This window comes from Verticillium alfalfae, genomic scaffold (genome assembly GCF_000150825.1).
Source record: "Verticillium alfalfae VaMs.102 supercont1.5 genomic scaffold, whole genome shotgun sequence".
NCBI lineage: Eukaryota > Fungi > Ascomycota > Sordariomycetes > Glomerellales > Plectosphaerellaceae > Verticillium > Verticillium alfalfae.
In genome coordinates this window covers 894,063-910,629 of record NW_003315034.1, presented here as the reverse complement: position 1 = coordinate 910,629, position 16,567 = coordinate 894,063, and the positions used below count along the sequence as shown (strand labels likewise).

General features: G+C 57.3%; 6 protein-coding genes across 6 annotated transcripts; 2 read left to right on the top strand and 4 right to left on the bottom strand.

Moving 5' to 3' along the window:
- Positions 1 to 2,647: 2,647 nt before the first annotated feature.
- VDBG_04597 (conserved hypothetical protein) lies at positions 2,648 to 4,194 on the bottom strand (the record flags this gene model as incomplete). Its single annotated transcript, XM_003004945.1, has 3 exons — positions 2,648 to 3,584; positions 3,617 to 3,891; positions 3,955 to 4,194. The coding sequence occupies 3 exons, from the start codon at positions 4,192 to 4,194 to the stop codon at positions 2,648 to 2,650; spliced, it is 1,452 nt and encodes a 483-aa protein (XP_003004991.1).
- A 777-nt stretch (positions 4,195 to 4,971) lies between these two features.
- On the bottom strand, positions 4,972 to 6,807 carry VDBG_04596 (conserved hypothetical protein; the record flags this gene model as incomplete). Its single annotated transcript, XM_003004944.1, has 3 exons — positions 4,972 to 6,236; positions 6,334 to 6,508; positions 6,592 to 6,807. The coding sequence occupies 3 exons, from the start codon at positions 6,805 to 6,807 to the stop codon at positions 4,972 to 4,974; spliced, it is 1,656 nt and encodes a 551-aa protein (XP_003004990.1).
- Positions 6,808 to 7,295: 488 nt separating this feature from the next.
- Positions 7,296 to 8,553, top strand: VDBG_04595 (conserved hypothetical protein; the record flags this gene model as incomplete). The annotated part of the gene is made up of 2 exons (XM_003004943.1): positions 7,296 to 7,792; positions 7,878 to 8,553. The coding sequence occupies 2 exons, from the start codon at positions 7,296 to 7,298 to the stop codon at positions 8,551 to 8,553; spliced, it is 1,173 nt and encodes a 390-aa protein (XP_003004989.1).
- Positions 8,554 to 9,082: 529 nt separating this feature from the next.
- VDBG_04594 (IdgA domain-containing protein) lies at positions 9,083 to 11,642 on the top strand (the record flags this gene model as incomplete). The annotated part of the gene is made up of 3 exons (XM_003004942.1): positions 9,083 to 9,571; positions 9,624 to 10,297; positions 10,499 to 11,642. The coding sequence occupies 3 exons, from the start codon at positions 9,083 to 9,085 to the stop codon at positions 11,640 to 11,642; spliced, it is 2,307 nt and encodes a 768-aa protein (XP_003004988.1).
- Positions 11,643 to 12,513: 871 nt separating this feature from the next.
- VDBG_04593 (DNA replication complex GINS protein SLD5) lies at positions 12,514 to 13,345 on the bottom strand (the record flags this gene model as incomplete). The annotated part of the gene is made up of 3 exons (XM_003004941.1): positions 12,514 to 12,873; positions 12,963 to 13,143; positions 13,221 to 13,345. The coding sequence occupies 3 exons, from the start codon at positions 13,343 to 13,345 to the stop codon at positions 12,514 to 12,516; spliced, it is 666 nt and encodes a 221-aa protein (XP_003004987.1).
- Positions 13,346 to 13,897: 552 nt separating this feature from the next.
- On the bottom strand, positions 13,898 to 14,812 carry VDBG_04592 (phosphomannomutase; the record flags this gene model as incomplete). The annotated part of the gene is made up of 2 exons (XM_003004940.1): positions 13,898 to 14,608; positions 14,693 to 14,812. 2 exons carry the CDS (start codon positions 14,810 to 14,812, stop codon positions 13,898 to 13,900), a joined length of 831 nt encoding a protein of 276 aa, XP_003004986.1.
- Between the last annotated feature and the right edge of the window lie 1,755 nt (positions 14,813 to 16,567).

Genomic DNA, 16,567 nt, shown 5'->3' with positions numbered 1-16,567 from the left:
GGCATGGTCCTTCAAAACATCATGACGCATGCGGATAGGATTCGAGTGGCTCGCCTCCCCGGCAGCCCTTACTTTACAACTCATTGCGAGGCTCAACGACAGCTTGCACGAGATGCTGTCGAGATCCTGCTTTGGGACGGCAACCGCCTTCAAAAAGCTAAAGGTTCTGGGCCGAGCCCGGCCTTGGAATCGCGACGTGAATTTGCAGCATTTTCCGACAAGGTGGACCACATCATCGGCACCTACCAGAGGCGCTTGATCTTTCTTCACTTGGATGGTTGGATCTGGAGTGTCCCACTAGACACTCTGGGCGTCGAATCCGCGACTCACCACTTTTTTATCCCGGCTGACTGGATCAGCCTCAACAACCGGGCTGAGCTGTGGGTGACAAGTCTCGGAGATATAATATTTCCCAAGGGCTCTGAATTAGTGATAGTGAAGCGTGGGCTGGAGCTCGAACGGCCTTCGCCTTTCCCTGTTCGGCCTGGTAGTGATTCAAGATTGCTGAGCAGCTCTCGAGGTCTTGTGAGCCGGGGTCAGCTCTCCTCAATAGGATCAACGCGGAACCCGCAAAGGAGAACCAGCGTTCCTGATTCGAGTGGGCCACCTGAACATGGATCACGGAAGCACAGCATGTAATTAGTGAAATTCAGGGTCGCCATGACCATCGGTGTGTTTGTGACATAGAACCTAGTTTGTGTCTTAACACCGATATGCAATGACGCATTTCAATCGTCTGATGAATGTCTTCGAATCAGGAGTGTTCGGTTCCACCATGTATGCCTGGCTGGGTGTTTCTTATTATTAGGTTCTTTGGCAGCCTATCACGGATGTCAGAGTATGAGGATACTGTGTGCGGGGCATTCACTCCGTCATAAGCAGGCTGAGAGCCAAGACAATGCTCATCCTCCAGCCTTTCTACGGACTTCCCAACTTCAACAGCATGCGAACGAACTTTTGATCATGACAATGATGAACAATTCAGATAAAGATACAAAAATGGACCAGGAAAAAGCAGTGCCGCCACCGATCCCATACACACGCTTCTCTATTCACAAACGTCGGTATATTGTGGCCCTCCTGGGCTACGTGACGCTTGCCTCCTCACTTACGGCAACCATTTATCTTCCTGTCATTGAACTGCTTTCGGGCGAATATAGCGCATCCATACAAGAAATCAACCTCACCATCACTCTATACATTGTCTTTCAGGCAGTGGCGCCAGCCATATTCGCTCCGATGGCCGACTCCTTAGGTCGGAGACCCGTTCTTCTTTTCAGCTTCCTAATTTACGTCAGCGCAAGCGTCGGCCTGGCTCTAAACCGGAACAGCTACGGCGCCCTTCTTTCTCTGCGCGGCCTGCAAAGCTTAGGGGGCTCGGCTGTTCTTGGTCTCGCATACGGCGTCGTCGCAGACATGATCACGCCAGCGGAGCGCGGAAGCATGCTTGGCCCACTACTCGCGACCACCAACCTGGGACCCTGTGTCGGGCCCGTCTTGGGGGGTCTCATTGCGAGGCAGACCGGGAGCTCAGTCTGGTGCTTCTGGACGCTGGCCATCTTTGGGGTCGTGGCCTTCGTTTTGATGGGCTTCACGTTGCCCGAAACGGCGAGGACGGTTGTCGGCAACGGCGCCGTACAAGCCAAGGGCATCTGGAGGACGTGGTGGGATCTCCCATTTGGCTGTTTACGATTTGCGACATTGAAAGTTGGGCGGCAGCTGAATCCTCACACCAATACAGGCGAGGAGCACGAACAGCACACAGGGGTGAACGAAGGGAAGACGGGCAAGGGGAAACTTGCCGTGCCAAATCCTTTGGCGGCGCTCCGCATCGTGTTTTATAAAGACACCTGCTTGATCCTCTGGATGGCCGCCTCGGTCTACACGGTCTGGTACTGTATCCAAACGTCCATACCCATCATCTTTGGCTCGTTGTACGGCTGGAACCAGCTGTATGTTGGGTTGAGCTACCTCGCCGGCGGTTCAGGGGTGATCATCGGAGGGTTCATCGGTGGACGAATGATGGACGCAAACTACAAGCACGTTGCAGGTCGGGCAGGGCTCCAGACAGACCGAGTCGTCGGAGATGATGTGTATCAGTTTCCGCTGGAGAGGGCGAGATCAAGAGGGTCCATCTCGCTGTTCATCTTCTCTGTCGCAGCACTTGTCGGACTCGGTTGGTCTGTCGAGTATCGTGTTCATCCTGCAGTGCCTCTGGTTTTTCAGTTTTTGATCGGTGCGCAAGGAACCATCACGCACCAGGCCTTTAACGCGTTACTCGTCGACATCTTCCCCGACAAGCCCAGCACTGCTGCTGCAGCCGGCAACATCACTCGGTGTGGCATGTCGGCTGCGGCCGTTGCCTGTGTCAATCCGCTAGTCAAATCGCTGGGTTATGGATGGTTCTTCACCATGATCGGGATCATCAGTGGATCTACCGGCGTCGCTGCGATCCTCGTCTTGTGCAGAAGGGGGGAACGCTGGCGAAACCTGAGAAGGCCTTCATAAATACATGTTCCATAGTCACGTGGCCACGTCGCTTCTCACGCCTTGCCACCGGATAGTACATTACTCTAATCCATGCCTCATGTATCGTATACATGAACAGAGAAGAAATCATACCAGTGCGCCGGCTCATGTGACACTTTCAGGACGGTGCAAACTTCTGCAGGTCCTTCTCTAATACTGCCCAAAAGTCAGGATGGAATAGCCCGCCCAACCAATAACTTCCCTGGCGGTCTTTTCCCATCACGATGAAGCAGTTTCGCACTTCGAAAGCACTCTTCAACATGTGCGTATGTTGATACGCGATTTTGCCGGGCTCCGCTTGCCTCCTGCCTCCCGACACACCAGCCTTGACCACAGCGGGCGCAAAATCGATCACGTCGAAGAACCTGGCTTTCCCCCAGTTGGTGATCGTCCCCATAGTCCCGCTTGCCTCTCCGAATAGGGGTATGCCGTGTTTCCTGCTGAGACGGGCAAAAGCAGCACATTGGGCTGGGGTCGTCTGCTGCACAATCGACTGGCGTACTCTGAGCGCTCGGCGACCTAGGTCCAGGCTCTTTGCGTCTTCGGCCGAAAACATCGTATAAGTTAGCATCAAGGTGTTTTGTACGTAGGCGTGGCCCGGCTTGAAGAGGCCCGGCACGCGACCTCGCAGGTCGGCTGCGTTCAGGACTGTATACGGGCGGTTGCCGTAGACCTCGGGAAGCACGCTCAGGGTCCAGGCTGTGAGAACATCACCTTCGCTGACAAATGGGAGCTCCTTGCCTTCGCTTGACGCCTTCAAATCGTCTCTGGCTTGTTGTAGTAGATCGGAAACGAACGAGGCCGGCAGGAAGACGAGCTTGTTTTGGGTCAAAGGGCGGCGAACAATGTCCCAAACCACGCCCAGTACGAACCTCACCAGCGACAAGCCCTGGAGCAGCCTGTCTTGGAGCTCAAAGGGCTCTGTTTCCTCCTGATTCTCGTCGCCCAGCTTGTCCATGAAATCTTCTTCGGCACCGCCGAAGGGAAGGATCTCGTCCTCTCGTCCGGCAACCATGAGTGACCAGGCCTCCATGAGAGAACTTAACCCCATCACGCTCGTCAGCGTGTGAGGCCACGTTAGTGTTACTATGGTCTGGTCTGTGAACGACGTGACAAGGAACGAGCACTGGGGCTCTTCCAGATGGCTGAGAGCCTCGGGTGTGAGGGCCTGGTTCGATGTGGTTTCGATTCCTGGAACTCGTTGTCCACAAGCTGCACGTACGGGCGGTTGCCGGATTTAGGAAGCCGGGCGCCGGCAGGGTGCTCGTTCAGCGGCATGTCAAACGTCTGATGTGTCCACCTGAAGGCGGGCCGTTCATCGGTGAATTTCTCCGGTACATGAACTTCCATCTTTCCTTGTGACTGGGCATCGGTGTGAGAGGCATGCTAAATGGAGGCTTCGGGCTACGAGAGTGTGTAACGTACGTTGATCCGGAGACGACCTCCAATCTTCCTCCACCCGTCCCGTTCCAACAGCTTGGCCAAGGCTTGGCGTAACTTATCGACGTCGAGAACGTCTTCGAACCGTAATAACCATACGAATTTCATCTGACGATAATATGCTTGATCGTCCTGGCGGTGCAGCGGATATACAGTGTCGGTATTAACGATGGGCGGCGATGTTCGCGCCATGAAGCATCTCCAAAGCCACGCGGCGGGATTCATCTTGAGATGGTCTGGCGAAATGACGGGTGCGTAGGAGGTTCCCCGGCGTTGCTGTCAGACAACGTTGTCGGGGAGTCGAGGAGGGGTGGTGGACGCCGTCCTTCAAGCAGCCGGCCATGGAAGCCCTTTTTAAACATGGGAAACTCAACCTTTGGCCGTCGGCTTCGGACTCGCATCAAACAGCTCTTGAAACCACAGCCCCGATGCAGATAATGAGAACGTTGAAGCAAGGGTGCCAGAGCAGCTAGTCGAACCTTGAGCGTGTGACTGAACCTTGAGTAACGTCGATCTTGCAGCTTTGGTCTTTTGCTGCTCCCAGCTTGCGCAACCTGTCGCAGAAGGAAGCATGAAAGACTACAGACCAGGGTCGTAGCGTTACCTGGACGGTAGCTCGGAAACATCGGAAGGCGATTAAGTTAGTTAACCCATAGCGGCAGGTATTATAGTCAAGTTTTCCTCCCCTATCTACATGTATACTACCAAGCACGCAACAACGAGCTGTCAGCGGCATCCCTGCTCCTCGGTCAAGGCCACCAGTAGCACCCGTGTCGCGCTTTCATCAACATGCTCCGCAGCGGTGCTCATCGAGCTTACTGGAGAATGCATATCAAAGTCCGGAATACGGAGGGAAATTCAACCTTTCCAACTGATGCGGAGACATCATTATATACAATTGTGAGTCTATAAGCCACGCCCGTACTCATCATGTCCACCTTGTGCACCGCCTATCCTTACATTGTAGATATCGTTTACTGCTCTTGATGGGTACCCTATACCTTATAGATCTTCCTGTTTTTTCACATCCTCCACGCAATCCTGCCATCGGATATGCCTCATATACAGACACTCGAGCAGAGCGATCAGAGCCGTGCCGCATCCCGTCCCGATCCACAGGCCGTCCAGCTTCAGGTCGGGCGAGCCGAGCTCCAGCCACATGGACAACGGCACAGCGCCGAGGTAGTTGACCAGCAAGACGATCCAAGCGGCAACGTGCTGGCGGGCGAGGCCCCTGAGAACGCCATTGCAGCCGGCCAGCAGCGCATCGAGGACCTGGAACACGGCGACGAAGAGCATCGACCGCGTGGCGATGCGCTGCACGACGTCGTCCTCCGAGAACCACGCGCTGATCTGGTCTCGCAGCAGGAACAACAGCAAGCCGTCAAAGAGGCCGAGGGCCAAGAAGACGACGGCATACAGCGTGACGGCCCGGCGCGTGACATCAACTTGGCCGGCGCCGATGAGGTGGCCGACGCGGGTGGTGACGGCGACGCTGACGGAGAAGGGAATGTGCCACATGACGATGGACACGGTGGTGAGGATGGTCTGTGCCGCGAGATGGTTGGTGTCGATGTAGGAGGTGCTGATCATGAGAATCTCAAAGGCCAGCCACTCGGCCAGGTTGACGGCGGTGCCGGCGGCAGAGAGGCGCACCATGGGGCCCCATCCGCGCAGGGACGCCATTGACCAGCCGCCCCAGCACACGTGTGACCACTTCTGAAAGAAGAAGGTATATGCCAGCAGAAGAAGCGGGCGCAGATCGTTGGCGATGGCCTGACCGAGAGCGGCGCCCTCGACGCCCATGTCGAGCTTGATGGCTAGAAGCCAGCAGAGGACTACGTTGACTGGCGTGCAAATGACCAAGACGACCATGCCGGATCGGAAATCGCCTTGAGCCTGTAAGAAGCGTTTTCCAGCTTCAAACAGGGCGTAGCCAGGCAGCCCAATGAGGCTGATCTGCAGGAAGGTGCCGGCTCTCACGGCAACGTCGTGCTGACGAACGAGGAGCGGCAGGATCGAGGGCGAGCACAGCCAAAAGGCGCCAACAGGGATCATCAGGGCAATCATGAGCAGTGTCATGCGCTGAACGTGCAGGCCGACTTCTGTCAGACGGCCGGAGCCGTATGACTGGGCGCAGAGGGTGTCGAGGGCTGTAGCCATGCCCTCGTAAAATGCCAGACCGATGATATTCATGGTCGTGAGGCCAATGCTAGCCGCGGCGAGGCTATCGGCACCCAAGCGGCCGGCGACGACTGTTGTGATGACTGTTGAAGAGTACTGCGTCTGTCAGTCTGGCGCTGGATAGGGGGTCACAGTTTGGCGCTGGATAGGGGATCAAGGACTGGCAGGTGAGTGAGGTACCTACCTGTAGGAGGTATGTGGCGATAAGAGGAACGGAATAACGGAGCAGCAGGCGGCCCTCCGCTGCGAAGCTGCCCTTGCTCTTCAGAGGCGCTGATGTCGAGCCACCGAGGAGCGGCGCCGTCTCGCTCGGGCTTGGTATGTCATTGGCGGCCATGGCCGGCTCGGCGCGACGCTGTACAGGACTTGATGGTGGCATGCTTTGAGGGTAGGTGATGTTCAAGTTTTCTAAGGCAGTGGACCAAATTTGGCCTTGACTTGCCTCCCTTGAGGTAAACATCTGATGTCGGTGACTAAGCAATGAAATGGCTTCGCGTCGTGGACAGGCGTCTTGCCATGCTCATGTTGTTCGAAGACCTGCATCTTCGTGTATGGCAATGTTTCTATGCGTTCAGTGCCGTCACCAGGCATGCGAATGCAAGAGATTCGCAGTTCTGGGTAGGAGATGCAAGCCTGCATGAGTTCGTCGAACATGGTGGGTGGTATGGCCAGTATTGTCAGCCAAGGAAGGGTTCCTTTTCGTTTTCCTTTTCCTGCTGATCAACCAGGGCAGGTCATCACTGCATGCTGAGGTGCGTTGGACCTAGAAACCACTCGGTCAGCGACTTTAGCGTGTCGCTTCCAGCGGTTCACACGCTATCCAAGTACTTCCGTCAATCCTTCGGGGGCTCGTTCCCCCACGCTCGGCTTGCCAAACAGGTGTACTGTAAGTACCTACCTACGTACCTAGGCACCTTTACCTACCTAAACCTAAGGTACCTAGGTAGGTACCTAGGTAAGGAGGTCGGTAGCTGAGCGGAATGCCAAGCGTCCTCTCATCCAACCCAGCTTGCCTCCGCAACATATTCCCACGACTCCATGCGCCATCGTCAAGTCGTTCGGGTCTGGCATTAGGACAAGCAACACAATGCTGTCGAAAGTGGCTGAAAAGCTTCAGTTTCACGGCGCATCGCAAAAACAGAATGCGTCGGACCCAGAGGCACAGCTGCCGGTGCTTCGTAGCCCGCGAACCCGTCTCATCACACCACGAGCCTCCATCTCAAGCAGCTCATCAACCGCAGCCTTCTTCAGCCATCTCCCCTTTGACATTCGCCGCGAGATACTCGTGCACGCATTTTGGCGCCCAGACCATTCACATAGATCTTGTATACGACCGCCCGCGCATCCAAGGGAAGGCTCCCTCCACCCACGCTCACCGTCATCGCCGCGCGCCACGGCCAACGCTGGCACAGCGCAAGGCTGCGCCTGCGATGCACGCGCTGAGGTCCAAACGGTGGCGGTGGTACAGTTGTGTCTGCCACTCCGATCTGCCGTGCGGAACACAGTCCTGGTCACGTTTTGCCGAGCCGTGTGACGATGCTTGTTCCGACTTCGGTTCCTGCTGCAGCGAGTGGCCTGGCGAGGCGCCGTCCAAGTGTTCCATCGGCATCATGGGCTGGCTGTTGACCTGCCGTCAAGCGTGAGTCCAAAACCCCAACCGCCTCGAATGATACCAGGCTCCCGCCCGCGTCTTTGTCCTGACATGACTTGCGCTGGGGCTCCAGCTACACAGAGGGTCTGGATGTCCTGTGGGGCACAAACACACTCCGCGTCGAAGACATGGTCATCCTCCGGCACGCGCAGGACCTCTTTCTCGCCCACCGGTGGGCGAAGCTCCCACACCTCGAGCTGCGGTGGGCCTTTTCCGTATTCTGGGTATGGCCGGCGTCGTTCCAGACAGACCCTTTGCAGCTCTATGCAGACCACGCAGGCTTCCACTCTCTGCTGGACCACCTGCCGCTTGTTCTCGGCAGCTTGCAGACGCTCTACATCTCATTCGAGGGCACCGGCAAGTGGCATCCCGGACGACCACCGGAGACCGTGCTCGAGAAGGTCCTCGCGCCCGTCGAGGCCATGCTGCGCCAGCTGCCCGCGACCACCTTGCGTGAATGCACCGTTGCCCTGCCGAGCTCCGCATACCAGGTGGCACGGAACGAAGCCGTCCTGGCCGGGTGCACCGTCGGGTACTATTGCAGACGGCAGAAGGAGCGGTACTGGCGCGCGCTTCCCGAGCCGACGGCGGGGTTGAAGTTGAAGGGGTACTGGGTCCAGCTAGGCAAGATTGACATGCACCTCCCCATAGCCTGGCCTTGTTTCGGTACTGGTGCCGGCTGGTCGTGGAGAGATGACTTTGACATCCCAGACGAGGATTGTATCCTCTACGGGATGAAGTCCTGGTGAGTTCACCTACCTACCTCGACAAGGATCTACCTTGACAAGGCGTCGATTGCGATCGTCCCGAAATCACCTAGGCGTCGGCCGAGTTGAGCCGCTCAACCGGCCGGTATCGCGTGTCTCCTGGGACGGCGGTGAATGGGGGGGGCATCCTGCCTGCGCGGATAGGGCTCCTCACGCCCCCAGGACTCTCTCCCCCTCTCCACTGATCACTGTTCAGGGCGCCCGAAGTGGATCGTCGGAGTCGGCCGAGGGCCTACGGTACGTACCGCGGCGCACTGGCACTAAACTCAGGCGAGCTTGCCGAAGCAAGAGTCAGTCATTGGATACGCCAGCATCTTCATCGGAGCTTCCTCCTGTTGCTTCCTCCCGATACTCTCCTCACCAACAAAACCTCCCCTCTTTGCTCTTGCCCATTGCCTTCTCCATCACCCTTCCGCAAACCCATACCAGAGGCCAGGTTGCCTCTGTTCTGCTATCTGTCCGTTCCATTGACTCTTGAAAGCCGTTTCCTTCTCGTCTCTCCATACCCACCATGCACGTCGCGCGTCTCTCGGCTACGAGGGCGTGCCTGTCCTCGACCCTATCAACCAGAGCATCATGCAACAGACTCAGCACTCCTTCCTATCGTGCTCTCTCTCTCCTGTCCACGTCCCGGTCGAACGTGCCGCGCCATGGTCTCCCCGCACGCTCTCTGCCAGCCAGCCGTTCCTACTCCACGGCGCCCTACGCTGGTGCTCCCGGGTTGAAGGACTTCCTCCGCATCTCGGATGAAGTTGCCGAGGCCATTGCCACCAACAAGCCCGTCGTCGCCCTCGAGTCCACCATTTACACACACGGTGCCCTCGGGAATGACTTGGGCCTCGAGGACATTGTTCGTCAGGGAGGCGGTATTCCCGCTGTTTGCGGTATCCTCGATGGCGTCCCCATCGTCGGCTTGACCCCCGAGGAGGTCGCCCGCATGGTTGACTCGGGCAATGCCCGCAAGGTCTCCCGCCGTGATATTGCCTACCTCGCTGGACTTGTGAGACTCAGGCCTTGCTTTGCGCCATGAGCGGCTGCTGACAAAATTGCAGGGTCTTGCTGGCAAGAAGATTCACGGCGGTACCACCATTGCCGGCACCATGTTGCTGGCTCGCCTCGCCGGCATCCGCGTCTTTGGTACCGGTGGTCTCGGCGGCGTCCACCGTGGTGGCCATGACTCAATGGACGTCTCTGCTGATCTCACTGAGCTCGGCCGCACCCGCGTTGCCGTAGTCTCGTCTGGCTGCAAAGGCTTCCTCGACATCCCCCGGACCCTCGAGTTCCTCGAAACCCAGGGTGCTTTCGTCGCAACATTTGCCGACGGCCGCAAGGGTCCTGTCGACTTTCCAGCATTCTGGGCCCGCACGAGCGGCACCCCGAGCCCTCTCGTCGTCGAAAACGAGAAGGATGCTGCTGCCATGATCCTGACGCAAGAAGCGATGGGCATCGAGTCGGGTATGGTCTTTGCCAACCCCATCCCCGAGGAGGCCGCCGTCCCTGCCGCCGAGATGGCTGCCGTCATCGAGACGGCCGTGCGTGAGGCCAACGAGAAGGGCTTCACCGGCGCTAGGAACACGCCCTACGTCCTGAGCGCCATTCGCAAGCAGACTGGCGAACGCAGCACGCTGGCCAACAAGGCTCTCGTTCGATCCAACGTCGCTCGTGCCACCACCATCGCCGTCGAGCTCTCCAAGCTGCAGAGCGGGACACCCAGCCTCACCGCGGCGTAAGTGTGCCCGGTCCGCTCAACGTTCAGGAAGCAAGTCATGATAAGTCGGAATCTGACGGTAGATAGACCAACATCAAGCAATTTCGTATCCGGAATAGACAAACCTTCACCACCCAAACAAACTACTCCAGCCTCTGTTGACACCGTGCCAACCAAAGTAGACATTCTCGTCGCTGGCTCCGTCGCCCTCGACCTCAGCTGTGACTACGCTCCCACCACCAAATCCACTAACCCCTCGCCGAAGCTCGAGACATCCAACCCGGCTGCCATCAGTCAGTCCATCGGCGGTGTCGGTCACAACGTTGCCCTCGCTGCGCACCGTGCCACAAAATCCTCCCTTGTTCGCCTCTGTAGTCTTGTTGGCGCCGACGCTGCCGGCGATACAGTGCTTACTGCCCTTGCTGCTGAGGGCCTCGACACCTCTGCTATTCGCCAGCTCCCGGCACCGCACCGCACGGCGCAATACGTCGCCGTCAACGACGCCTCCAAGAACCTCGTTCTCGCCATGGCCGACATGGATATTCTCTCAGCGAATGCTGTTCCCTCCTCCCAATGGCGCGCCGCCGTCAAGGCGGCCTCTCCCTCGTGGCTCGTTGTCGACGCGAACTGGGCGCCGCGTGATATCCACGCCTGGCTCGCCGCCGGCCGCGCTTCTCGTGCCAAGATTGCCTATGAGCCTGTCTCCACCGTCAAATCTACAGGTCTCTTCCCTCCAGACACGGAGCTTGACGTCTTCCCTCATGCTGCCGTCGACCTTGCGTCCCCGAACACGTACGAGCTCGAGGCCATGTGGACCGCCGCGCGCGAGAACGGACACCTCGCGACGCAGGGTTGGTGGACGGTTGTCGACGCTTTCGGCCTCCTCGGCGCCCGCGATGCCTTTGTGCGTCTCGTCGGTGTCGAGCTCGCGGATGCCGGTGTACCGGTGCAAGCCGTGCAGCTCCTTCCGTACATCCCGACTGTCGTGACGAAGCTCGGCGCCAAGGGCTGTCTGCTGACGACGATCCTGGGGCGGGATGACCCGCGTCTGAGCGATCCCCGTGAGGAGAAGTACATTCTCTCGCGGTCGAAGAATGGGAACCCGCACATCGGAGGCGTGTACATGCGCATGTTCCCTGCCGCGGAGAGAGTGGACGAAATCGTCTCTGTCAACGGCGTTGGCGATACATTCTTGGGCGTCATGGTTGCGGGTCTGGCGATGGGCGGACGCGTGGAGGGCTTGATCGGCGTGGCGCAAGAGGGTGCTGTCTTGACGCTGAAGAGTCGCGAGGCGGTCAGCCCGGAGCTGGGCAGCCTGGAGGAGAGTTTGAGGGATGCTGTCGACCTGTCGAGGAGGGCGTGAGGGAATCTGACGGTTGAAATATTATTGGAGTTTGGGCATGGGACGTGAAGCCTGGGCAAGGCGCGTTGAGGAGACGGCATCATCCATCACCTGTCTGAATGGAGATCTTCAAATAAGCAAAGGCGCAGATACACACACAGATACACACACATAGACACAGTCAGAGACAGTCTCGAGATGATAAATCGAATTGCCATATATATATATATATATTCTGGTTTACCATCCAGTCAATCTCCTCTTGTGTGAAGATCGCCAGACGGCCTCCAGTCGGTTGAAATCCTTGATGCCAGGACCGTATATTCTTTCCCTTCCACCGATGTTACTTTGATCAACAAGGGCCCAGATCGTGCTAGGCACCAAGTCGCCTCCGCAAACTACCCTACTCTCCATTGGTGATGCCTATGTTCGTAAATTCGTTATTCGAGCGTCGATGTCGCGCTCGCCTCGAGGCAGCATGCTCCTCCGAACTCTGCCATTTATATTCGATGGGACGATGTATCGCGTTTTCCGCGTCGTATCGTATCGCGTGTCGATGCATACCGTCCCCGTCATGGAGAAGGACTGACAGATAGAGATTGTCCAGGCTACTAACAAGGTAGTCGGTGCGATGTGCCCAGGGGCTCGGATGGCCGCAAACCGTCAGAACGGCTCTGATGCTCGTCTCCGCGGAGCGCGCCTGACATGACAAGAAAAAGCCGGGCGCATCACTCGATGAGGTCGCCCTGCTTCAGCATGTCACGATGACGAAATGCACAATCTCGGGTACGGTCTCAAGACGGCAGCCTCGACTCCCCTGCAGGCCGGCCCCGCGGGACAAGTGCACGACGCAGAGGTGGCCGTCGGCAGGCCCGCCACGCCGCCCTGCGCCCTATGCCAGCTCAGCAACCCCCGTCTCGACCAGGCCCCTGGCGCTCGACCACCGCAGGATGAGCACGTCGCCAAAGCGGGCGTCAATGGCGTCGTCCGAGTCGGTGCCGCGGCCCTCGACCGTGGCGTCGCGCAGCAGGCGCACAAAGACGGCGGCGTCGAGGTCGGGCCCGTCGATCATGCTCGTCATGCCGGCCGTGTCGTTGAGGTTCTGCAGCTGCGGCGGGAAGCTCGAGAGGAAGGAGGAGAGGTAGTGGTCGTGCAGCAGGGCCTGGTGGCGGGTCGCGTAGGCGAGCTCGGTCGGCGAGAGGCGCGCGCGCAGCGCCGGGCTCGCGAGGTAGTAGAGCGTGTGCTTGTCGATCTGGGAGTTAGGAGGTGTGTGCTGGTTAGCTTCTCGCGCTGACGAGGGCGTGGCACTGGGGTTCTGCTTCATCTTCATTCGAAGGGTACCTTGGCGATCCGCGCGCGGATGTAGCTTCGCACGAGAAACTTGAAGCGCTCGAGCTCCGTCTGGATGACAATGAGAGCAAAGTTGGTCTTGGGATCCATGTCGCCCGTCATGTCCTCAATGGTCTCGATCTGGCGGGCGATGCGAGCGTTGACGCGCTCAAACAAGTTGTCGGGTGGCCATCTGCGACGCGTCCCGTTAGCATTCCGCGACGTGGGAAATACGAGGGTACAAGTTTTCTCCAAAGGAAAAGGACGCACTCGAGTAGCTCGGGGGCAGAGCGTTCGGCGATCCAGGCGCGCGTGAGGGCTTGCAGGTCACGGGTTTCCGGAGGGATGGAGGCCGTCGTCGGGTCGACCTGCTGGAGGATGTCGTCGATATCCATGACGGGGGGAGGTCGTTGGGAGGTGAAGTTGCGGGGAATGACTCAGCGTCGTATCATGGCATGGTCGGTCGGGGGTCGTCGTCGTCTTGGGGAAGAAGGGAGGCGGTGATGGCAGGAAGGGGCGGTAGGAAACGCGCCGCGCATGCAAGGAGAGGCTTGAGATCGGAGGTTTGGCAGTTGGAGGTCGAGATCAACATGGACATGGTGGGGCACGCGGAGGGGTCACTCTGCCCCGCGTTTTGGCCATCTGAGCCGCCACCAGCGTACATGGCCAAGGTTGTCGATGCACAGCACAGCATCAATTGAAACGCCCATTGGAAGATACTATGGCGGCGATTTTTTATTTTTTTTCTCACACTGTTAGCACAGTTTTGGCTTTTTAAATCTTTGTGGGAAAGCCCGGCATGTCACAGGCACGGGCAAAGTCCGCTTGATCATCATTCATTACGAGTCCAGATCTCCCTAGCAATGAAGAGCCAGATCTACAGTGTCATGGCTGACACATATTTCCCTCTACCGAAATACGCCAGAAACCTCCCATGCCTTGGATCTCTACAGATCAAAGAGCTCCTTCAGCTGGCGCGCCGTGTCGTCGGGACTGACGACCGTGTGGCCAACGGTGCGCTCCGACTCGAAAATCTCATAGTCGTTGCCACCCTTGGCCGTCTTGTCGCCAAAGAAGTGAATGGTCGTATACTCAACGCCGCCGGGCTTCCGCGCCTCGTCGTCGAGGTGCTTGAGGCAGTACGTCTTGTCCCAGCCCTGGGGGAAGACATCGAACGACAGCTGGCCGCCGATGGAGTAGGTGAGGCCGAGATGGGCGAAGCGCTCGCGCAGCTTGTCGATGAAGGCGGCGCGAATGCCGTGGATCTTGTCGTACGCCTCAAAGTCGGCGCGCTCCTGGGCCGAGGCGTTACGGCCGACAGGCGAGACGTTGACCATGCCGTTGCGGAACTCGACAAAGGTGCCGCGCTTGACGGGGATGTCGAGGTCGGCGACGTAGTGCAGGATGAAGTTGACGAGCTCCTTGTACTGGTCGTTGCCGATCCACTGCAGGAAGCTGTTGGCGGGCAGGGCGGCGCCGAGCTTGTAGGCGACGAGGCCGTTCTCGGCAAAGTTGAAGTCGAACATGGAGGTGACCGGGGTGCGCGAGGGGTCGCCGAGCTGTTCCTGCTGCTTGCGTAGGTCAGAGCCGCCAACAGTGCCGATGGCGACCTTTGTGCGGAGCTTCGAGAGGAGGGCCGTCAGCTCGGGAGTAATTGCCTGCGACACACACAGACATTATTAGCAAAGCAAAATCCGATCAATATCATATCCCACGAGCAGAATAGGGTTCCTGGGGCATACCAGGCGAGATGGCGTCAGGGTGCCATCAACATCGAAGAGGCAGATGGTGTTCTTGATGGGTCGATCTTCGAGGGGAGGGAAGTCCGCAGTGGCCGTAGCCGTGGCTGTCGTGGAGTCCATTGTGATGGCTGGTGATGGGGGATCGGATCTGGCAGAGAGCGAGTGTTGGTGCTGTGTCTATCAGGGAGTCAATTGTGAGACGAACCGCGATGAGAGTTGTAGGTTCGCTGATCTCGATGCAGGGGCGGTCAGGGAGAAAAAGAAGGACGAGAAAGTAAGGAGAGCTAGCTGCAGCTACCCCGCGCCCACTTATACGCGGCTCAGTCCTTTGGAAATACAAGCTACGAATCTCCTTGTCTAGCACCATAGGCACATCTGAAATCAAATCATCATATCACAATTGGTACCCGGGCAGGTGACACTTTTACACGAGGTACGTGTTCTTTTCTTCTCAAGCTCGTATTGACCGTCACCGCGTCCATCAATCTGGCCAGCTGTCACAATTGGAACGCACTCTAGAACCCTGGCTAGTGCGACCATCTTGATCCTCCCTAGGTAGACATGTCGAGCATTTGAATAGCAGCGCCACAGCCATAAACGGGATGAAGACAATGCTAACTGAAACATGACGCGTATTCTCAAGATGCCAAAGAGACACTTCGCAGCTTTACAAGTGTCAATTGACTGCACCAGACTCTGGCGGAGCTCCCCTTTTGGACTCTCCGCCGAAAAAGACCCCTCACTGCCCCTCACAGAAGCGGAACAGGGAGGCTCTTCAGGGGCTCTTCAGCCCGCGGGGTAGCAAACATGGTGGGGGGGTGGGGACCTGACGTCCTCCATTTTAGACGAGAGCCTGGGCAATCTTGAGCGAAGTACAGGAGCCGGCTGGCGAACGGGCTATACCGATTTGTTGCAAACCCCCCAAATTGCACCTCACATCAAGTCTCGAACAGTATATCACATCATTGATGCTGAGACTAACCGTCAATTCTCATTTTTCTTTACGGGCACTGCGCGGTCCACGTACCTGCCTCGCTTCAGTTCAAGACGTGTTTCGTCGATATTCCCTAAATCTCCCCCAACATTTCAGATCGTGCAAGCTAGTCCATCGTGGCTGTCCGAATATATCTGCCATCTACCCCTCTACACAATCTCACATCGTGGTTCCGAGCACGCCAATGGGACTGCTTCTTCAAACAGGGGCTATGCGGCTAAGAAACCCATGTTCTCATCAGCGCATCGCCCGCAGAACTTCTTCACGGCTTGAAACTCGCCATGTCTGCTAGAGGGCCATATCGCATAATCCGTGACCAGCAGTGATCCCAGCAGCTGGCTGTTGGTAGGCCCAGCCTGGCTTTACAAGATCAATGCTTACAAGATCAATGCTTACAAGATCAATGCTGGAACAGGTGGTTACTGCAAAGCATGCACTGCAATCGACTGCGATGAAACTAGGTCATCAAAGTAACATTAAACTCAAGCTAGAAGAAAGCAGTCACCCGAGGTTGGCCGCCGGCGAAAAAAAAAATGGAAATAACGCTATGCGATAATGACGGAGAAAGCATGCGCTCCTGCAACCAGGTATCAATGTCCCGAACCAAAAGACCGCTGTTAATGCATTTTTTATGCACACATGGGAAGAAAGAGCCATCCAATTCAACGCCCCCATGCTCATGACCAGCCTGTCAAAGACACCTCCGTCCAAACGCCTGTCGTCTCAACAACGAGATTGATCGCTGTTCCCGTCGCCCAAAGTGCAATTAGCCCATAGCCGATCTTCCGGGACAAGATCCACTTATTCATGGGCACAACGATGAGCAAGAGAAGTAACGTGATGAGTAGTGTGATGGCAGAGATCATCAGAGTGCCATCAAT